The following is a 24,065-nucleotide window of genomic DNA, read 5'->3' as shown; positions in this document are numbered from 1 at the left end:
ACTTTTGTAGTTTAGAAAAGTTTTCTGCAACTCTTTTAGTCCTTATTTATTTTCACCCTACTTTTAGAGGAATTGATTAAGAATCTTTATATGAAATTTCATGTATCTAGCTCATAGATATAATTTTAAATTTCTGGGTAGTGCTTTTTGCTTCAGTGAATCAGACAAAATTTCATTTCTGCCATATTTTATACTCTTTTTAACTTAGAATCAGAATTTCTGTTTCGAGGATCTTTGAATAAAAAATCAAAACGAACCATGCTTGCTGTTGTGGACTATATGAGAAGGCAAAGAAGGTAATGAGTTCAACATGAGGGCCTTTTTGAATTTTTCAGGTAGAATCATAAATATGGAAAAAGCTTTTACTATTTTACGATGCTTAATATGAATTACTAAAGATACCCAAGGTTTTACGTGTCAAAAATATCACTTACAACAGTGATGGTGAACCTTTTAGAGATGGAGTGCTGGGTCCTGCCCCTCTTCCACCCACCAGACTGAATGCCATGCCCATTCCCCCACCCCAGAAGGCATGCTGTGCTCCTCCCTCCCATTGAGTGTTGAGTGTCCCCTGACCCCCCCTCCCCCTTTACCCCACACAGGGGAGGGAGAAAGCACTCCCATTGGGTGACTGCGAGGAGGGGTAGGTAAAGTAAAGAATGTTCTTGGGGAGAGGAGTGGCCCAAGTGCTCTGCTCCCCTCCAGCTCTGCTCCCTATGAGCCACACACCTTACCCATTGTGTGCTCCCATTGGGCTGGTGGGCAGAGGGACGGGTGATGTGAAAAAATGTGACGCATGGTGGAGAGGGCAAGGGGAGCAGCTCTGTCCAAGTCTCTCTGCCTTTCTAGTAATGAACTATGGCAGAGTGGGGGTGGGGTAGGTTCATGGCTTGCCCACAGAGAGAGCTCTGAATGCCATCTTTGGCACCCATGCCATGGGATTGCCATCACTGACCTACAGTAGCTCATGAAGCCAAAGAGAATGCTATCCTTCTTGTGGGTTGGTTAGGGCAACCTGAATCTAAGTGAAACTGAACCCTGGCTTACCAGGATTCAGTTGACCTTGCCCTTGTATTTCATTCTTTATACACCCCATTTAATTGACTTCTAGTTGCAAAATTAGAGCTGATCTAAAAAACTTTATAGATCACCTAGACTAGGACCCCCTGATTTTATAGGTGTAGAAACTGAAGCCCAAAGAGGTTGTGGTCCAAAGAGTACCACATGGGTATGAAGTGGCAGATCTGTAATTCAGACTTTATGAATAGATTCTTTCTTAGCCAAAGGAGTTATCTTTTCTTATAAGATGAAAGATGATCTCATTAATCGCTGGTTGGCTTCTTGCTGACAAGTCTCAGTCTTTTGACTATATCACAGTATTATTGCTACCCTGATCTTGTATTTGCTCCTCACATCATACAAGTGACCTGGTGGGATAAGTCAGAATGTTTCATTTTTTCAGAGATCGTAACTGCTTGTTATACTGCTTCAGATTAAGGAAGGCAGTAAAGAAAAAGTTACTATCTCTGAAAAAATGATAGTATAGTGAGAGAAGCCTGGATATGCAAGTTCTGTTCTCTCCCTTACATCTTATTGTGTACCTGGCCATCTTTAGGAAAATGAAGAAAATGGACTTGGTAATCATTTAGGTCACATCTAACCCTAAAACTCTGAAGAGCTCTGTTGTGTTCTGTTTTATAGAATGGCTTTACTTGATGTAAAACAATCATTCCCATGTGATCCATGTGGGTCCTCCAGATTGTATAGCTTGCCCCCCCCCCCTTTTTCAAATAATACAATATTGCTAACATTTGATGTCCTATAATATGATGACATAGTAATTCATGTTCCTTGTTTTGGTTATGTGTCGGGCTATACATTCTGTGATTCCCTTGCAGTGCAGAATTCAATGATCTTACTTTTAAGAAAACCAATTTTATAATAATAATATTTTTCTTTGCTGTTTTATCAGCAATAATGCTATGGGAAGGTTTCAGTATAGGAGTCTGGGGGCTTCTGAAGTGATTTGCAGACTCAGAAGTTTTAGAAACACAGCTCTATGGTGATTTGTTTCATTGTGAGAATATTAAAAGGCAAGATTCCTTTCCTACCTTTTCTCCCCTTTTTCCATTCACTATATTTGTTCATTACATTTTGATTCTTTCCTTTAATTCATCTTTGATTCCACCTTTTACAAAAGCAGTTGTGTTTCTAGATGTAAAAATATGTGCAGTTAATGTCTAAGAATCTCTTGAGGGGCAGGGAAAAGAGCAAAATTTGCATTATTATTAAACTAATATTAGATTCTTTCTATTACATATATTAAAAAAATAGTGCCAACACCAAAAACTTCTTATATAATAAAATGTAACTGCATAAATATGTTGACTATTCAAGATTCCCTTAAATATTAAAATAATTGCTCATTTATATAAGTAGATTTTAGAAGCAAAGAAGATACCTTAGAAATTAAATATTTTAAAACATGCTGGTTAGTTATGTGAATGAATTTTTGTAAAATTGTTTGTGCTTTAGTTGGCTATTTGACTTTAATTAAAATTTAAGAAACAGATTCTGGCTCACTTTTAATTTTTTATCAGACCCTTCTCAGGGACAGTTTTTGATGACACTTTCTGGCTGGAGTTGAATTACTTGGAGGTAGCCATGGTAGCTCAGTCTTGTGCAGCTCATTTCACAGCATTATTATATGCAGAAATTTATGCGGACAGGAAAAACTTGGACGATCAACAAAAAAGGTAATGGCCTGGAGTACTTAAACTTATATGATAAATTCTGGAGCTAAATAAGGGGGGGAGCTATTAAAAAGACCCTTTAGATATATAGACCTTCATCAATAGGAAAGAGGATACTACCATTCAAAATATAGCAGAATTCTGCTCTACTTTATAGTATTCTCCCCTTCCCCCCTCCTCTTTATGTGCTATAATTTACCCCATTTTATCTCTTCCTTTGCATTTCTCAGTACAATTCTTTTTTTTCCTGTCTGCTCTAGTTGAAAGAATTGTGTATACTTGGTAATAAATACTTCCTTAGTATTACAAATAATACTAAGAATCCTATTTCATTAGAACTGCTTGAGAAAGTAGAGAAACTTATTCATCTTTGTATCCTTTAATGAGCCTAGCCCATCTCTGAGGCTCAGTGAGTACTCAGTAAATATTTTTTGAACAAATGAATGATCAAATCTCTCTTCAGTTAAGTTTATCACTAAACCTTTTATTTATCAGTGGTAAGTTTTTCTCAACAAATAAGAAATTGTGAAGATTATTGTTACAGTTTGGTATCTCAGTTTATGATCAAATAACTAATCAAATTGGAGAGACATGTTTGGTTACTTTGTGCCTTATCAGTGTGAGGTATGATGAAATAATGTGAAAGATTACTTTGCATAAACTTGTGGAATTATTTTAATTACCTTACTGATCTTGGTTGTCTTCACCATCAGTCCCTTATTATCTCTTTCTTAAATTATTGCATCAGTCTTCTAATAAGTTTCCTTCCTTTGAGACTTTCTCTTCTCCATAGAAATGCTGAAATAATATTTCTGTAGCTCCTCAGCTTGACCTTGAAAGGTTTCCACAATCAGGTTCCATCCTACATGATTTATTTCATGAAAGCAGCATGACCATAGTGGGGAGAATGCCAAACTTTGAAGTTAAAAGACCTGAATCATGGGGGCAGCTAGGTGGCTCAATGGATTGAGAGTCAGGTCCAGAAATAGGAGGTCCTGGGTTCAAATGTGGCCTCAGATACCGCCTAGCTGTGTGACCCAGGGCAAGTTACTTAATCCCCATTGCCTAGCCCTTACCACTCTTCTGCCTTGGAACCAGTACACACTATTAATTCTTAGAGGGAAGGTAAGGGTTAAAAAAAAAGACCTGAATCAAAATTTGTCTTAAATATTTAGTGGTGATATGACCCTGGGTAAGTCATTTAATAGCAATATCTCATTTTCCTCATCAGTAAAATTGGGATAGTAATATTTTTGACATCTCACAGATTAATTGTCAGGATCAATGAAATAATAACACTTTCCAAATCTTAAAGCACTATTTTTTTAAGCTATTCCCTTCCATCCTAGAATCAATCTTCTGTTGATTCCAATGGAGGTTAAGTGCCTTGCCCAGAGTCACACAGCTAGGAAGTATTTGAGGTCTGATTTGAATACAGGACCTCCTATTTCTGGACCTGACTCTCAATTCAGTGAGCTACCTAACTGCCCCCTTAAAGCACTATTTCAATGTCAGTTATCAATATATATTACTACTTTGTTTAAGCTACAATAGTCCTCTAATATAATTTTAGTCTTCTATCTCATATTTTGTGGTTATATAGTCTATCCTCTCAGATGGATTTTTTTTAAAAACCCTTTTGTCTTATAATCAATACTATGTATTGATTCCAAGGCAGAAAGAGTGGTAAGGGCTAGATAATGGGAGTTAAGTGACTTGCCCAGGGTCACACAGGTAAGAAGTGTCTGAGGCCGGATTTGAACCTAGGACCTCCCATCTCTAAGCCTGGCTGTCAACCCACTGAGCCACCCAGCTGCCCCCCAGAATGTACTCTTTTATCAACTCTGCTTCCCAAGGTTCAACTAGGTATCTTTTCCTATGTAAAACTTTTCTTGCTATTTTTAATTGTTAGTATAATTTCTTTCCCCAAATTACTCTAAATGTATATGTGCATATATTGTTTTTAGTGAATAATTGTTAAGTTCCTTGAAAGCAGGACCATTACTTATCTCTAGAATCTACCCTGTGCTTTGCACATATAACTCAGTAAAGATTTGTTAAATTTGATAATTTTTTTAAATGGGGTTATGAAGGCATCACTGAAAATAGTATCCTACTCTCTTTTTCACCATGTCTTTGATCTTTGTGCCATCTTAATTTGATTTTTTTTATATCAGTTTTAACTTGAGAGGATGCATTATCTATGGCAATTTATAGCATTAATTCTTGGTTCCTCTTTCTTGCTACAAAACTATTCCTGTTGAAAGAGAAGATAAAATGGTAAAATTAGAAATCTTATTCACCTCATGGTTAGAAGTTATTTTTGCTTTAGACAGCCACTGAGATAAACTGTGGTGTTTGGCCTCTGGAAAATCAGAAGTCAGAACTCTGATATCTAACAAGTTATTTTGTGGCCTTTTACAAATTATTTAATTTTATGTCTTAGACTTATTCCTCAGATAGGATGTAACTGTGTCTAACAGTTCAAATTGGGTCATCTTTTTTACAGAGCTGCTTTCTCAGCAAGCAGAAATCTAACATTTGAAGATGGAAGTCAGTGTACAAATATTTCTAGTTTAAGTGAGAAAAGTAAAGAAGAAACTGGAATAAGTTTACAGGTAAAATAGATTACTTCCCTTTGGACAGTTGTCTAATGTTCATTATTTTTGAGGCCAGGAATATGTAAATAAATATATACATTTATTTGTATGTACATAATATAACATTGAAAAACAAAATTATTTATTATGTTTAACTTGAGCAGCAGGCTTTTAAATGTACAGTAGGACCCCAATATTGTCAGGACATACGTTCCAAGGCCTACCATGAACTACTCTCTCACTACTCCTGCCCCTCTACTTTCTCTGTGCAGGTCCTGCTCTCTCCCCCTTCCCACCTTGAAAAAAAAAAGTCCTTTAAAAAATGAAAGCAGAACTTACTGTTCTACTCTGACCCCCTGGCCAAAGGACTGATACATGTCCTTAAACTGTATGCTTGGACCCTTTCCTTTTCTAGTAACATCCCCCTTCCTGCCTCCCTCCTTCCCCTGTATTTTGAGTGTGACATTTGTTAGGGGTAAAAATTAGGGTTGTTGACTGACTGTATTATTTTAGTGGTCGCCAGGGATTTAAATTCAATCACAATAAAATACTCAAGTGAGTTTGGGATTTTTATGGTGATTTAATTACAATAGTAGGAAGAAATTAAGAAGAAGGAGAAGAGGGTAAGGGTAGGAGATTTTCTCTGTCCTTGAGTAAGTCAAGGGGAGTTCAGTGGCCTCAGCCAAGGGGCCTTCTCAGAAGATTAAATCTAACTCGGTTTCCAGTGTTGCAAGGGAATCACTTTAAAAGACTGATATATATTAATTTAAGGTCGCCAAGGAATCAGCTATGTAATTCCTAAATGAAAAACTCAAGTCAGCCGTCAGCCTTTTTTGGAGTTTAATTACAATAGGAGTAAGAAAGGAATTAGAGATATAGAGAGAGAGAGAAAGGGGAGAGAAGGGAATAGGGCTTAAATACCCCTTCTGTTTAGGCTGGGCCAAAAGGCCCAAGCCCTTAGATAGCTGGGGCAAAGAAAAAAGATCAGTCCCTATTACTCACGTGACCAAAATGGAGAAACAGTCTCCGGGGCCCCCACCTTCAGCTTCCTTCAGAGCAAGCTTCCTCAGAGCCCAGGAACCACACCGACCAAAAACTCAACCCCCCTTCTCGTCTCCAGACCCTCCTATCTTTAAGGACACCCTCCAAGTTGCCTCCCCTCAGTCCTCACATCTACCAATCACTCTTCATCAATTTCCCTGTCAATGGAGGCTCTCGCTTAACCCAGGACCGCCCAGAGGTTTCTGGCTTTTGCACATGTCTGTTGAAGGTCATATTTTTCAAATGATTAAATCTTTACTCCTTTGTTACAGCCCTTTCTAAATCCTGTTAACTTGAGTATGGTAGAGATTGGAATAATTAAATTTTGATCTAGGCTGCAGCCCTTACTCAATCCTATTAGGACTGAATAGGGTGGAGATTTAGTCCAAGTATCTCCATTGTAAATCAATCAAGACTCAAAGAAATTCCTGTTCTATGCTTAAGCATAGGTCAAAGTCCTTTCCATTGTTCAGCAAAGGGTCTCTGTCCTAAAGTAATCTTAAGAAGGGAAGAGAAAGAACCTCCCATGCCAATGGGGTTCCCATTCCAATAGACTATCAGTAAGAAAATTTCCAAGTATGAAATATCCCAATGGTGAAATTTCCAACATTTATAAGTCTAAGGAAATTTGAGGTTTACACCAGCCATGAGGCTCCTCTGAGATGAGGGGCCTCCTAGGAGGATAATGCTTTTTAGGAGGTCAAGGAAAGGAGGAATCAGCCTAACCACTCACTAAAGTCGCTCAGGGAAGACGCCTCACCTAAACCACACTACAGAGCAAAATGCTGCCGGCATGCCAAAACGCTGCCCAGAGCTCCCAACATCACCCAGTGAGCCCAACCCCGCTGAGAGAGCAAGCAAGAGGAAGTGACTCGAAATATATAGGCAATTCTTTACATCATTTCCTGCGTCTCACATGTACCAATGGTAGCTTAAACTTGACTTAGGATAGCCCAGTGGATCTGTCAGTTGTTTCTGATTTGTCACTTGCTGGCACATGTCAGTCATAGGCCATCCTCCTCACAGTTAATCCTTAAGTGGGGGTATATACATTCCTGGTTGCTAGAATTCTAAAGACTAAGCAGGGTGGAGTAAATCTAAAATTTTCACCATGGATAACTGAATACACAGATAAGGGAAGACTACTGTGTCAAAATGTGAAAATTAACTAAAATAAGGCAAGAGAGAGTTTTTACATTGGCATACTAAGCAGATACAATAGAGACTCATTATTTCCATTCCTTCTAATGGCAACTTTTTTTTTAAAATGGAGGTATCTCCATTACTCTGATGGACCTGTGATCCGATCAAGGTGGGTATTGTCATCAGTGATGCAGTTAACAGCTATTCGTGCTCAACCTTCCTATGTAACTCTTGCTCATATCTGCTTATAAATCTGTGATGGAAGTTTCACTCAATGTTCTGGAGACTTTCTTGGGGATTTCTTGACATTGAATGGATACCAGTGGAGTATACTGTGCTCTTCATTCAAGTATCCCTCAAAATCACTTTGAAATTATCCCATGTTTTTATTTTGTAATTGTTGTAAAAATAAATTTGCAAGATGTAAAAATAAAATATTTAGATGTAAAAACTGTTCAATATAAGTTCAAAACTGTTTAACCTGCAAATCAGGGTCAAACTGTTCAGGTAATTTTGATAGAGGTAATCAAAAGTATCCTTAGTAATGAAGTGAAGCTCAAATGTAAACTTCCCTTCAGGGTCAGGCACAAGGACTCTAAAGAGACTCTTATTATAAACATAAAATATTTATTGAAATATATAAGGATAAATAAAGGATTTCTAATTCTAAGGGATTCTAAATCCACCCAAATAAACTCCCAGGTTCCACAAGGAACCACTTCTCCTGTGTTTCACAGGCTACCCTAATCCTTCCTGATCTGACTAACCCAAATTTATACTATCTAAATAAAACTATTGCTAATATCCATATAAATCTTCAAATTATGAAATAGCAAAGACTAGCTGGTTGAGTCTTAACAAGAATCCAGTCTATTAAGACCCAGAGTCCAAACCAAAGACCAGATTTTTTCTTTGGTTTTCTCAGAGTTAAACCAATCTATACAAACCATAATAGATAGTCACTAGTGTTTCCCAAGTTGGGAAAGTAAAACACTGAGCTCCTTCAGATCTTTCCCTCAGACAGAGAGAGAGGCAAAGATGTTACCTCCTCCAGCTCTGAGAGAGAGCCTCAGAGGGTGTGTCTCTGCCAACAGCCAGAGAGTAATTCCCAACTGCCAGAGAGAGTAATTGACCTAGAAAAACTGCTATAACTGTCAGCAGTTGAAATTAACATGCACTCTCAGTTCTGCTTCAAACTCCAGTTCTTTTCTCAAGTAACCACTTTACTTCTTATCCTTAAACTAATAAAACAATATTTATTTTCTAATATCATCCTTACATTGTGCATGTGCCAAAGGAATTAATAGAATTAATAATGAAAATAGAATTTGAGGTGGCCCTTTAAACTTGAGAGTTCATACTTTTAAAAAACCATTTTGAGCATATTGAGTACTCATTTACAGATAATCATTTCATAACAATTGTCATCTAGTCAAATAGCTTTCTAAGGATTGTGAAATATTTTTTATTGTTCTAATAGTTATGCATATTTGAAATTAATACTATATATTCCATTATTTCTAGGAACTGTTATTTCTTAATCCATACTCTCTCCACTAGTATAGAGCAAATGCCCTCATTCTCCAGCTTAAAAGATTCTAGGGGACAAAGGGATTTTTATTTAACTGGCATAAGGAACTCCTGGTAAGGAAACTCTACCATAGCAGATGTATATCTGCTTTGCAAATTTAAGGTTTAGAGAGTTGCCTGGGGTACTTGTAAGTTTAAAATTTCTTTCTCAGGATTATGTGACCAGTAGGTGTTAGAAGAGAGACTTGAAACTGTCTTCCAAGTTCTTAAGCCAACTCTCTATCCACTATACGTTATTGCCATTCATCTACTTCATCTTAGTAGAGAGTCTTCCTTAGTCATTGTTCTGGGCCTTCTGATAATATCCATCTGTATTTAGCTAGTCTAGGCCTCAGGTAGGAGATAGTGCTTTGACTCCCAAGACTATGTAATGTGGTACATAATGTTGTATTGAATTGAAATATACCACATTTCTGTCACTGATGATTTAAATATTTCATGGAATGCATAAATGTTATTCATTTTATTTGCAAGAAAATGAATCTAAATTTGGGAGGGGAAAGGGTTGTATGTATCCTGATTGTTATTATATAGTTTCTTTTTCATTAAAAATTATTGTATATTTTGAAAGATAACACTAAAATTCAAAAAATGATGTTTCTTTTGGTTCTGACATGACAGGATCTTCTTATGGAAATCTATAGAAGCATTGGAGAGCCTGATAGTCTTTATGGCTGTGGTGGAGGGAAAATGTTACAGCCCCTTGTTAGGTGAGTTATTTCAAATACTTAAAAAATAAATTCATTTCTGTCAAATAGTATAATTCCACCATTTATTTATAAAAATGATCATATTTCATATCTCTTGCATGAAACTGTGATAGCAATCAGAACCCCCAAGTTTTTGTTGTTGTTGTTGTTACAGGATAAGAACATATGAGCATGAAGCAATGTGGGGAAAAGCTCTTGTGACCTATGACCTCGAGACAACTCTCTCTCCAGTTACCCGCCAGGCAGGAATAATAGAGGTATATTTCTTCATCTTTCTCAAAATGTTCTCTATATATTGTACTACTTTTGCTTTAATGTCTAAATAGGATACTTATAAAGTTTAAAATTCAGTTAAGAAGTTATTTTGTTTTGTGATTGTTAAGAATCACAATTATTTATTATTGTTAACACTAAATGATATCTTAGAGCAGGATGATGAACCTATGGAATGGGTGCCAAAGATGACACACAAAGTGCTCTCTGTGGGTATGCTTTCCCCCCCACTTTCCCCCTCAGAGTTCATTACTAGCAAGGCAGAAAGGACTTGGATGGAGTTGCTTCCCTCCCCCTCCCCACTGTGCCAGATGACATTTTTTCCACATCTTCTGCCTCTCTACCCAGCAGCTAATGGGAGTGCACAGAGGATAAGATGGGTGGCTCACATGTAACAGAGCTAGGAGCAGAGTGCTTAGGCCACTCCCTTCCCCCTCTCTGCACTCACTGAGGACATTACTCACTTCACCTGGCCCTCCCGCCCAGCAGCCCAATGGGAAAGCTTTCTCCCTCCCCTGTGTGGGGTAAAGGGGGACAGGGTGTGTTTGGCACTTGGTGGGGGGAGGGACATGGCACTGGTCTCCGGGGTGGGTGGCCATGGCACTTGGTCTGGGGGGGTAGGATGAGGTGGGGCCAAGTACTCTGTCTTTAAAAGATTCTCCATCATTGTGTTAGAGTGATTTTCTCTGACATTTCTATCTCTGGCCAAGACACAAATCTAAACTTTGTCTAATATTTGAGTCTTTGAATTAAAATATAATTACAAGTAGTCCATGGCTTTGAATCAGAACTTCTAAGTATTTCTAGAATTTTGTTGAGTGATGCTAATGAAATGTTATTTTCATTGCTAATTTTAGGATTGATTTCTGAAGTAAAATGAGATGCCCATTCTAAAATGTAGTTTTAAAATCTGCTATCTGTCTACTGTTTTACTTCAAAAATCTTTTTTATATTAAAAATATTAATTGGAACTTTTGAGACCTTTTGTGTCCAGAAATAGAAGAAGCTACAAAATATTTAATGGGTCTGATCTGACTTGGCTATATTTACCACTTACAATGCTAATTTCTTGAAAGAATACTTTCTGAGGTCTAAATAGTCAGCTTATACACAAAACTTTTGAGTCATACTTTTTTCATAAGTTGGGAACTTTCAGTATGTTTTTATTGTAAAATATACTAAAAGATAAATTTAATTTGGGGACATTATATATTTTTGAAAATAGTGAAATCTAGCAACATCTTTGTATTTTAATACCATAGTTGTGTTTCTTCAGTACTTCAAAAGATACTTTGGTTTCATTAAATTGGATATTCTCTCCACTGATACAGATCTCAACCCCTTCATGCCTCAGTACAGTCTTAGTGAATTGTCTATAGCGATGACCAGCCTTTTCTTGATGAGCATTTTCCGGATTTAGCTAGGCTCCTCAGGTGAAATACCTAGTTTATGTTTAGGATTGAACACAGTTTCTCAGGTGTAGCATAGGACCTACGTGTCAGACTCTACCCTTTACTAGCATAGCTTTGGAAAACTGAATGTCAGCTCCAGTTGTTATAAGGATTATTGATTCTTATAGATTATTGGTATTGATATAGGTATTTTTAATACTTGTGTCCTGAGTGTACAGGCTATTGTTTTTACTGGTGAGAAGGATGGCTTCTCTAAACAGTACCTAAAGAATTCCAGGTCAGGCCAGTCAAAAAAAATATATATTTATTGTTGGTATAAAAATTTTAGAAGAAGGGATAGTAAAAGGAAAACAGGTAGAAAGTTATTTCTTATAATTATGTAAATCTCTATGCTAATAAATCTTACTATAACCACCCAACTAATCTGGTCCTTGTGGGCCTTCTTCTCCTTCCACAAAAGTTGAAGCTACTCTCTCTTCCCATTCTATCTAAACCCCCCAAACTTTATCTATCTATCCTAATCTAAGTATAACCTTATAAACAAGAATAATAAATCAGGTTTCTCTTCCCTGCTGCTCAGATGTAATTTCCAGCTGTTGAGAGATTCCATTGCCTTCTCCACTCAATAGGTCAGCTTACTGCCACCTATTGGAGCAGTCACCAGTACTGCACCCAACAAACTCCTCTTCTCTGGCTGGATATGATGGATTATTCTCAGGATGTAAATTCACTCTCAAAGCTGCTCTTTGGACCACCTTCTTTGAACAGTGTCCACCCAAAGAGTGAGCAATTATCAACTGCCTTTCTCAAAGCTCCTTGAGAAAGTTCTCTCCTATCAATCATCCCTAAAATTGCATTTAGATTTAAAGAAACCTAACTTATAAATCTCTTATGTATTTATCAATAAATTATGCTACTTATTTTATTATATTTTTCTATTTCCTAATGAATTCTTAGTTAATTAACAAATATTTCTCTACAATCTCCCTGGGATCCTTTGAAAAACACATCGTGTTTTCTCAAATGAATCCAATGCAACCAAGTAATCTATTCTAAAATTATCCTAAGCTTACTCTACATCTATACTGAAATTACCTATTCTAGGACAGAAAAGAAAAGAGAAAGTAAGGAAAAATCTTTGCAAAATGCAAATCAAATTACAGCTACAAAATCCAAATGCAAAACACAAAACAATGCAATACCAAAAGAACAAATAACACAATTTTTTCCTGTACTAGTACAGAAAGGAAAAACCTATTTAAAGATAAAACTTCAGGGGCAGCTGGGTGGCTCAGTGGATTGAAATCCAGACCAAGAGACAGGAGGTCCCAGATGCCCCCTGTAATAATGTTCTTATAATGTGTTTTTGCAAACAGTACATTGTCCTTAAGAAATTGTATCTGTGGTAAATCAATTGTTTATCTTCCATTGTCGTTGTTACATTATTCTTTTTGTCATTGTTGTTGTTGCTGTTGTGTTGTTTTTTCTTTTCCTCTTCTTACCAATTTACCTGCAGCCTTCTTCAGCTGTTGGCAACTTCTTCTCCTGATGAAATTTTCTTCACGTTTGGGCAGTGTAGCCACGAATCTTCCCTCAACCTTTACAGCCATAGTTGTTGTGAGTAGAACATCAAAATGTTCTAGCCATGCTAGTTCAGTGGCACTAGTCCTAGTAAAAATTTTAATATATACAATGTCACCTGGATGTATTTTGAGCAATGTAAAGTCTATTGGTCCAGCCTGAACCAAGATTCCCAGCTCTTACAATTCCCTGATTCTGCTCTGCAATTGTTTTAGGTATTCTGATATCTACCCAGCAAAGAGGTATAGACAGTGCTAAAAGTCTTTGTTTGTGGTGGGGCTTGGCTGAAAAGCATGTCATATGGGGAAACATGTAAATCACTTCTTGGCCTGGTTCTAATGTAATACAAAGCAAGTGGTAAAATCTCTGGCCATTTCAAATGAGTCTTTGTACAGAGATTCCCTACCATAGTTTTAATTTCTTGATGCATATGTTCTACCTGACCAGAACTTTGGGGATGGTATGGTACATGGAATTTTGGTGTTATTCCTAAGTTTCCAGAGTTCTGTTGCAAAACTGAATCCATAAAGTCTGGATCAATCTTAGAAAGAACTCCAAACCTTGGCACCATCTCTTTCAATAGCACCATGGTAACAAAATTAGCTGTGTTCTTATTACTACTAGGAAATGCTTCAGGCCATCTCATCAATTGATCCACAATTACCAGAAAGTACCTATAGTTCCCAGCCTCTGATATGGGGATATAATTGACTTGCTCAAAGGGATAGAAAGCTATAGGCCTGCTTCCAAATGCTTTTTGTCTGAATACACTTTGATTATTTTGCCGACAGATCTGACCAGAAGAGAAAATCCTAAATGCTATTGTTTTTACGGTGTCAACCATTCCCTATGACCCAAATTGTTTTGATAGATCTGACTATAAAAGTTCTTGGCAGTATTGGGTTTCCATATGAAGCCACCTAAATACCATTTTTGTTCTCTGCCATGTAATTTTGTTTCCATTTCAGAACTTCTTTTTTCATTGTATGCTGTAGCCAGATCTTGTGGAGTTATCAGGGCTAGATTTAAGCATAGTTCAGGTCTGCCAGTTGCCGCAAATTTGGCAGTCACATCAGCTCTGTCGTTCCCCAGCACAACAAAATCCCTTTCTTTTGTATGTGCTCTACAGTGGTAACTGTCTTTCCAGTGGATGTTAAGAAGCTTCTTTGTAATCAAGGGCTCCCGACTTTGTGACAAATCCCAAAGTCATATTTAGAATTAGTGTAAATAGTCATACTCTTGTCTTTGACTATGATACAAGCTTGCTTTACTTCTCAGTGATCAGCTCTGCAGCCTGCGCACTCAGATGTGTTGGCAAAGCTGCTGCCCACACCGTCTCAAAGTCTGTTACTACTGCTGTTCCTGTGTACCGTACCCCATCATAAAAGAGGATCTATCCATGAAAATAATAAAATCTGGATTCTCCAGGGGTGTATCAGAGAGATTGTCCCTTGGTTTCTCAGTTATCTGGACCACTTTAGCAAACTCATGCAGCTGTTCCCCAGATGTTGGTAGATCTGGTAACACCGTGGCAGGGTTCAAGTTCCCACACCTTTTCAGGATAATGTTCTCAGTCCCTAAAAGCGTTAGCTCATATCTAGCCAATCTCTGGTCTGAAAAGGCTTGAGTCTTATGCCTTAACAGTAGAGCTTCAATTTCATGAGGACACATGATGGTAAATGGATTCCCCAGAATTGTCCGCCACCTTTGTCACTAACAGAGCTGTTGCCACCACACCTCTCAAATATGGTGGTGCCCTGGCAGCTATCAGATCTGGTTGGGCAGAATAATATGCTACAGGTTTTTGCACTAGCCTGAAAACCTGGGTAAGCACCCCAGAGGCAACCCCTTTTCTCTCATGGACATACAAAATAAATGGCTTTTTGTAATCTGGTATGGAGAGAATAGCATATTTCAATTGTGAAATTACATCCAGGTGTTCCATTGTTAATTGAGTGGCTCTGTTACACAGTCTTTTGTAAGCTCTGTTAATGGCTTCACCACTTCCTCAAAACCTGGTATCCACTGTCTTGCAATATCTATTGCTCCCAGAATTTCTCTTAACTCTTTTGGTGTTTGGTGCTATTAGCTTTGTATGCATACTGTTCTCTTCTCTGAGATTTGCCTGGCCCCTTCTATTAGAGTAAAGCCCAGATATTCCACCCTGGGTAAGCACCATTGCACCTTGGACTTAGAGATTTTATGTCCCCTTTTAAATAACTCAATTAGAAGGTTCTTGCAATCTCTTTGTCACACTTTGGCTGATGGTGAGGCTAGCAGGAGATCATCAACAAAATGAATTAGCCTTTCTTTTAGTCAGGTCCTCAGTCAAAATTTGGGAGATTGAGGGACTTTCACAGAACCCTTAGACAAACACCTCTAGGAGAATTGAATACCGTTCAAGGTGAAAGCAAACCTTTTTGGGAATCCTTGTGAATAGGGATGGAAAAAAAATGTAGAATAGAGATCTACAATCATGAAAAATTTTGTGTTGCTTGAAATCAATGATATTATCATGCCTGGACTCATTACTACTGCATGCTACTTAACTACTTGATTATTTATGGCCCTTGAATCCTGGACAAATCTGTATACTGAAATGCCTTGGTCATCTAGTTTTGGCTTCTTGATTGGTAAGACTGGGGTGTTATAGTCAGACATTCAGGATGTGGTCAGACATGTGATCTTTTGTTTGATTAGAGTCTATGACAGGTGTAATCCCTTCTAAGGCTTCTTTTGACAATGAGTACTGTGGGACATGGAGCTGGACCTTTTTTTGTTTGGATCTGTACTGGTACTGCTGAGTTCAGTAGGCCTATGTCTGTAGATGAGGTAGCCCATATCCCTTCAGGAATATTATTGGGAATCTCATATCTGTGGCTTCTATACATCAGATTCTTGGCTGTCTAAAAGCAATATTGGGAAAAGCTCCAAAGATTTTTCTGGCATTCTAACAAAATGTCCCCTTCTGGCATGCATATGATGGTATCCCTCAGCTTATTAATAAATCTCTGCCCAGAAGATTTGCTGGTGAATATGGCTTGAGCAGGAAAGAATGCTCCATGCTCAGTGGGTTCTATAGACAATGGATACCTGGTTACAGCCAGATGACTAAGTGTCTAACTGATCTGACCTGGAGTACAAAACCTGAACCTCTGAAACTTCAGGCTGAACATCTGCAAACCTTAGCTAAGCTTAAGGAAGCAATTTCATCTGCTCCTGCTTTGGGTATCCCAGACTATGCAAAACAATTCCAATTTTTTGTTAATGAGACCAGTGGAATTGCTTCTGAGGTATTAACACAGACTTTGGGACAAAGTTATCGTCCTATTGGGTATTATAGTTGTCAGCTTGATCCCATTGATGCAGGTATTCTACCTTGTCTAAGGGGGGGTAGCTGCTGCTGCTATGTTAGTCCAGAAGTTAGCTGATTTCGTTTTGGGATGTCCATTGATTATATATTGTTCACATCAAATATAAGCACTAATGAGAAAATTTCATATTCAAGCTTATGCAGATCAAAGAATTTCTAACTATGAAATTATTCTCCTGCGTAGTGAGAACATCCAGTTGAAGAGCTTCCCAGCTTACCAAAACATGGTGAGCCATTACTTGAGTGTGTGGAAGTAGTTGATTTGGTGCCTAGGATGGATTTGAAAGACATTCCTATTAAATCCAGACTTGGTTTTGTTCACTGATGGTTCTTCATATTTGTGTAAAATTTTCATTGTACTGGTGCTACATTGGTCACAGAATTTGAGTCCCTGTGGTTTGGCTCATGTAAGGATTGTTGTTGTAAGGATGTAAGGATGGGTTGTAACAGGGAATGGAGGAGGTGAAGGTATAGAAGGAATAAGGGGGGCTGGTGAGGTAGAGGAGATGATCTGTGTAATTCTCCCTTTCCCTCACACTTCAACCCCAGGAGAGAGGTACCCCTTAACTGATGTTAAGGCAAGGATGAACAGGGGCTGTGTCTTATTAAATAGGCTTCTGAGGGATAATGGAGTTTACTTCTCTCAAGACTTGGCTGGTGCCTGAGCCCCTAGAAAGTCCTTCTTGTCTGGCAGGCTGATTGTCCCTTTTAGCTCTTTGTTGTTCAGTCAAGGCTAAATGACCAGGCTTGCCAACACCTTCTCTTTCTCATAAACTGCTATGATTTGAATCTGACTGCGAGTTTCTTCAGAACAAGATTGTTTATTAGTTCAAGTAACAAAAAGGTGGGTGGAGGGGGATAGGTTTGTTGGAATAGGAGGCCCTACAGGTTGTTTTTCCTTTCTTCAGCTGAGCCAAATGGCTCAGGTTTCAGTTTCCCTTTCTCTTTCCTCTTTAATCACTGTCAGTATCCTATTCTAAACAGGTGTCAGGTGTCTTTCTTGGGAAGGTCAAGGAATGGGATGCATCTTTGGGGTGTCCCCATGAAGTTCAAGGAATCAGCACTCTTCAGCAGCATTTGTTCTTTTGCTTTCTTTAATTCATGATCTAAAGATGTCAGGAATCTTCTTTCTTCAGGGCAAGAGAGGCAAGGCTCTGTCACCACAGGTTGGGATCTCAAGCTTTGGTCATAGTGCCTGTCTCTCACAAGTTCACAGGGCAAAGACCCCTTTCCCAGCTCTCACTGTCACAACCCCTTCTGGTGCTCCAACTGTTGCTCCTCTCCTGGCAACATTCTAAAACAATGGTTCCTCAGCCTCAGTTATCCTTTCCACACTCATTACCTGGAAATCTTAGTGCTCAGGGATCAGAGCTTTGAAGCAAGCCTGTTTTCTAGCTGATAGTAAAAGTGCAAATATCTATATAGACTCTTGGTATGTTTTTTCAGTGTGTCATACAACAGGGAAAATCTGGAAACACTATGGTTTTATTACTGCATCAGGAAAACCAATTGCACATGCAGAAATAATAACTGAGTTACTGGATGCTATCTAGAAGCCAAAACAGCAGGCTGTAATCCATTGCAGAAGTTATACTTTTGGTAAAGACTCAGTATCTAAGGAAAATCATAAAGCTGATATAACTGCAAAGTATGCAGCCCACACTGTTACAGTGTATGTAATGAATCTTCCCACTATTGAGTCTGTTGTTTTACAGCAAGCTTATATAGACTCATTCATTCAATCATGGAAGGAGAAATTTGGAGCTAGGAAAGAACATGGTATATGGGTTGCAGACACTAGGAAACCATTCTTACCAAAAGATTTTTATACCTACTTGTGTCAAGTCATTCATAAAAAAGGTCATTTTGGTACACAAGCTGTTGTTGATTCTGTAAAGAGACAGTGAGTAGCACCAGGAATTAGCACTGTTGCAAATAGAATCTGTAGTAGCTGTTCTGTTTGCCAAAAGTTCAATCAAGGTGCATTCAGAAAGAAAGGTTTAGTTGGTAGACGTTTGGCATACTCCTTATTTGAGAGTTTGCAAATAGATTATGTTAACATGCCAAAAGCTGGAAGATACAAATTTTGTCTTATAATTGTAGATTGGTAAACAAAATGCCCTGAAGCATTTCCATCTAATACAAAGACAGCTTGTTTTGTGGTGAAAGCGTTGCTTAAAGAAATTGTTCCTAGATATGGTCTTCCAGTTACCATAGACACAGAAGATATCATTTTACTCAACATATTCTCTGTAAAGAGTCTATGAGAATCTAGGAATAATGCTAATGTTTCATGTTCTTTATCATCCACAAAGTTCAGGTGAAGGGGGAGTGTTTGAACAAGAAACTCAGGACTATTGTGCGGAAATTTGGGCTCAAACTCATCTACAGTGGTCAGATGTTCTTCCCATAGCTTTGTTTTTCCTGTGTATTAGACCTGGAGCAGATTTACATGTGTTAACTTATGAAATGTTATTTGGTCATGCTCCATTGCAAGCAAAAACTTGTAAGACTGTCTGTACATCTCTCTTGGTTTGGAGATTGTCAAATTGCTTCATATGTAATACCTTTACAACAAAGACTTAGAGAATTGCATGATATGGAGTATTGATCCAGTCAGGTCCACTGGATTATTCTCTCCAACCAGGTGATATGGTATATGTGAAAAATTTTGCCAAAACGTCAGCTATGTAAGAAAGTTGGGTTGGGGACTTCTGGTCAAGATGGCGGCTTAGAGAAAGCTAAAGTTCAGATCTCCGGAAAACCCTTCCCGACCGATCTCAAACTATAAGCTCCTAAGGCACCGAAATTCAAAACGATCAACAGCACAGACCCTGGGAATCCTCCTCCTGGACCTGGACCTGGATCAAAAGGTACAGCCCCCCTCAAAAGCCAGAACCCGAGATCACTCGGACCTAAGGGGTAGGAGCCCAGAGTCCAAGGCTCCGGGAAGCCACGGCCCCGCCCCCCTCAGAGAGCAGGGTCGTCTGAAACAACAGCAACCCTCAGGGCGGGCAAGTCAGCCTCACCAGCTGGATCCTGCTATCCAAGTCTCAGTGAAAGTCACTGCCCTCGGAGCTCCGGGAAGCCATGGCCCCTTCCTCCGCAGAGAGCAGGGTCCTCTGAAAAAACAGCAACCCTCAGGGCCGACGAAACAGCCTCACGGCCAGCTATTCTGAAGGCAACTTCCGGAAAGCAACCCGACCCAGTCGAAGGGGCACCGTAGCAGCAGGGAAACAGAGAGAACCGGGGGAGAGTGTGGCCCCCTGGTCCGACCCTTCCATTCCAGTTCCAGTGAAAGTCATTGCCTTAAGGCATACTCAATTTAACCCAGGGAAAGCTCATAGAACCGACAATCTGCCCAGGACTAAAGCCTCTGAACACCAGACAGAGATAAGAAAAGCTAATCCTCCACATTCAGAGATGGCAAACTCCACAGAAGCACAGAAGCCCCAAAATCCCAAGAAAAATAAGAAGAAAGGGGCGACTTTGGACACATTCTATGGAGCCAGAATACAAAATACAGAGGAAATAGAAGACGATACGCAAGAAAATGCTCCGAAACCTTCCAAAGGAAATGGAAACTCTCCACAAACCCATGAAGAATTTGAATCAGAAATGACCAAAAAGATGGAAGCCTTCTGGGAGGAAAAGTTGGAAATAATGCAAAAGAAATTCATGCATCTACAAAACCGGTGTGATGAAACTGAAAAGGAAAACCAGGCTTTAAAGGCCAGAATCAGGCAGCTGGAAGACAACGATCGTGTAAAAGAGCAAGAATTAATAAAGCAAAGCCAAAATACCAAGAAATTAGAAGAGAACATAAAATATCTCACCGACAAGATGACAGATCTGGAAAATAGAGGGAGAAGAGATAATTTAAGAATAATTGGACTCCCAGAAAAGCCAGAAATAAACACCAAACTGGACATGGTGATACAAGATATAATCAAAGAAAATTGCCCAGAGATTCTAGAACAAGGGGGCAATACAGCCACTGACAGAGCTCACAGAACACCTTCTACACTAAACCCCCAAAAGACAACTCCCAGGAATGTAATTGCCAAATTCCAAAGCTATCAAACAAAAGAAAAAATCCTACAGGAAGCCAGAAAAAGACAATTTAGATATAAAGGAATGCCAATCAGGGTCACACAAGACCTTGCAAGTTCTACTCTGAATGATCGTAAGGCATGGAACATGATCTTCAGAAAGGCAAGAGAGCTGGGTCTTCAACCAAGAATCAGCTACCCAGCAAAACTGACTATATACTTCCAAGGGAAAGTATGGGCATTCAACAAAATAGAAGACTTCCAACTTTTTTCAAAGAAAAGACCAGAGCTCTGTGGAAAGTTTGATACCGAAAAACAAAGAGCAAGGAATACCTGAAAAGGTAAATATTAAGGAAAGGGGAAAAATGTTATCTTCTTCTTTTACTCAAACTCTCTTCTATAAGGACTACATTTATATCAATCTATGTATACTAATATGTGGGGAAAATGTAATGTATAAATAGGGGGTAAAGAAAGACCAAATAGAATAATCTTTCTCACACAAAGATTCACATGGAAAGAGGAGGGGAAGAAAACTCCTATAAGAAGGAGAGGAAGAGAGGGTTTTTCCCTTAAACCTTAATCTCAGGGAAATCAACTCTGAGAGGGAAAAACATCCAGAACCATTGGGATCTTGAATTCTATCTTACCCAACAAGGGTAGGGAGAAGGGAAAACCAAGGGGGGGAGGAGGAGAGGGAAAGCAAAAAGGGAGGGAAAGAGAGGGGGAAGGGGGAGGGAACAAAAAGGGAGGGACTAAAAAGGGAAACATCAAGGGAGGGGACAAGGGGGACTGATTCAAAGTAAATCACTGGACTAAAAGGTAGAGCCGAAGGAGAAAAGTTTAGAATTAGGGAAGGATATCAAAATGCCAGGGAGTCCACAAATGACAATCATAACTTTGAATGTGAATGGGATGAACTCACCCATAAAACGTAGACGAATAGCAGAATGGATTAGAATCCAAAACCCTACCATATGTTGTCTTCAAGAAACACACATGAGGCGGGTTGACACCCACAAGGTCAGAATTAAAGGATGGAGTAAGACCTTCTGGGCCTCAACTGACAGAAAGAAGGCAGGAGTGGTAATCATGATATCTGATAAAGCCAAAATAAAAATAGACCTGATCAAAAGGGATAGGGAAGGTAATTATATTTTGTTAAAAGGGACTTTAGACCATGAGGAAATATCATTAATCAACATGTATGCACCAAATAATATAGCACCTAAATTTCTAATGGAGAAACTAGGAGAATTGAAGGAAGAAATAGACAGTAAAACCATATTAGTGGGAGACTTAAACCAACCATTATCAAATTTAGATAAATCAAAAAATAAATAAGAAAGAGGTAAAAGAAGTGAATGAAATCTTAGAAAAATTAGAATTAATAGACATATGGAGAAAAATAAATAGGGATAAAAAGGAATACACCTTCTTCTCAGCACCACATGGCACATTCACAAAAATTGACCATATATTAGGTCACAGAAACATAGCACACAAATGCAAAAAAGCAGAAATAATGAATGCAGCCTTCTCAGATCACAAGGCAATAAAAATAATGATCAGTAATGGTACATGGAAAACCAAATCTAAAACCAATTGGAAATTAAACAATATGATACTCCAAAACCGTTTAGTTAAAGAAGAAATCATAGAAACAATTAATAATTTCATCGAGGAAAATGACAATGGCGAGACATCCTTTCAAACCTTTTGGGATGCAGCCAAAGCGGTAATCAGAGGTAAATTCATATCCCTGAATGCTTATATTAACAAACAAGGGAGAGCAGAGATCAATCAATTGGAAATGCAAATGAAAAAACTTGAAAGCGATCAAATTAAAACCCCCCAGCAGAAAACCAAACCAGAAATCCTAAAAATTAAGGGAGAAATTAATAAAATCGAAAGTGATAGAACTATTGATTTAATAAATAAGACAAGAAGCTGGTACTTTGAAAAAACAAACAAAATAGACAAAGTACTGGTCAATCTAATTAAAAAAAGGAAGGAAGAAAAGCAAATTAACAGCATTAAAGATGAAAAGGGGAACAGCACCTCCGATGAAGAGGAAATTAAGGCAATCATTAGAAATTACTTTGCCCAATTATATGGCAATAAATACACCAATTTAGGAGAAATGGATGAATATATACAAAAATACAAACTGCCTAGACTAACAGAAGAGGAAATAGTTTTCTTAAATAATCCCATATCAGAAAATGAAATCCAACAAGCCATCAAAGAACTTCCTAAGAAAAAATCCCCAGGGCCTGATGGATTCACCAGTGAATTCTATCAAACATTCAGAGAACAGTTAATCCCAATACTATACAAACTATTTAACATAATAAGCAAAGAGGGAGTTCTACCAAACTCCTTTTACGACACAAACATGGTACTGATTCCAAAACCAGGCAGGTCAAAAACAGAGAAAGAAAACTATAGACCAATCTCCCTAATGAATATAGATGCAAAAATCTTAAATAGGATACTAGCAAAAAGACTCCAGCAAGTGATCAGAAGGATCATTCACCATGATCAAGTAGGATTTATACCAGGGATGCAGGGCTGGTTCAACATTAGGAAAACCATCCACATAATTGACCACATCAACAAGCAAACCAGCAAGAACCACATGATTATCTCAATAGACACAGAAAAAGGATTTGATAAAATACAACACCCATTCCTATTAAAAACACTAGAAAGCATAGGAATAGAAGGGTCATTCCTAAAAATAATAAACAGTATATATCTAAAACCATCAGCTAATATCATCTGCAATGGGGATAAACTAGATGCATTCCCAATAAGATCAGGAGTGAAACAAGGATGCCCATTATCACCCCTACTATTTGACATTGTACTAGAAACACTAGCAGTAGCAATTAGAGAAGAAAAAGTAATTGAAGGCATCAAAATAGGCAAGGAGGAGACCAAGTTATCACTCTTTGCCGATGACATGATGGTCTACTTAAAGAATCCTAGAGATTCAATCAAAAAGCTAATTGAAATAATCAACAACTTTAGCAAAGTTGCAGGATACAAAATAAACCCATATAAATCATCAGCTTTTCTATATATCTCCAACACAGCTCAGCAGCAAGAACTAGAAAGAGAAATCCCATTCAAAATCACCTTAGACAAAATAAAATACCTAGGAATCTACCTCCCAAGACAAACACAGGAACTATATGAACACAACTACAAAACACTCGCCACACAACTAAAACTAGACTTGAGCAAATGGAAAAACATTAACTGCTCATGGATAGGACGAGCCAATATAATAAAAATGACCATCCTACCCAAACTTATTTATCTATTTAGTGCCATACCCATTGAACTACCAAAATACTTCTTCACTGATTTAGAAAAAAACATAACAAAGTTCATTTGGAAGAACAAAAGATCAAGGATATACAGGGAAATAATGAAAAAAAACACATATGATGGGGGCCTTGCAGTCCCTGACCTAAAACTATTACAAAGCAGCAGTCATCAAAACAATTTGGTACTGGCTAAGAAACA

At 38.2% G+C, this 24,065-nt stretch overlaps 1 protein-coding gene across 3 annotated transcripts in view; it reads left to right on the top strand.

The window, feature by feature from the left end:
* ATM (ATM serine/threonine kinase) overlaps nucleotides 1-24,065 on the top strand; it is a 166,829-nt gene that overhangs the window by 102,137 nt on the left and 40,627 nt on the right. For all 3 annotated transcript variants that reach the window (XM_056794437.1, XM_056794435.1, XM_056794436.1), the window contains exons 38-42: nucleotides 209-296; nucleotides 2,601-2,756; nucleotides 5,263-5,371; nucleotides 9,749-9,837; nucleotides 9,992-10,094. In XM_056794437.1, the coding sequence (XP_056650415.1) occupies nucleotides 209-296; nucleotides 2,601-2,756; nucleotides 5,263-5,371; nucleotides 9,749-9,837; nucleotides 9,992-10,094 (545 nt within the window). The remainder of the gene's footprint in view (nucleotides 1-208; nucleotides 297-2,600; nucleotides 2,757-5,262; nucleotides 5,372-9,748; nucleotides 9,838-9,991; nucleotides 10,095-24,065) is intronic.

Source organism: Monodelphis domestica, chromosome 4 (assembly GCF_027887165.1).
Source record: "Monodelphis domestica isolate mMonDom1 chromosome 4, mMonDom1.pri, whole genome shotgun sequence".
NCBI lineage: Eukaryota > Metazoa > Chordata > Mammalia > Didelphimorphia > Didelphidae > Monodelphis > Monodelphis domestica.
The sequence above is the reverse complement of the archived record's forward strand: the minus strand, read 5'-3'. Positions and strand labels throughout refer to the sequence as shown.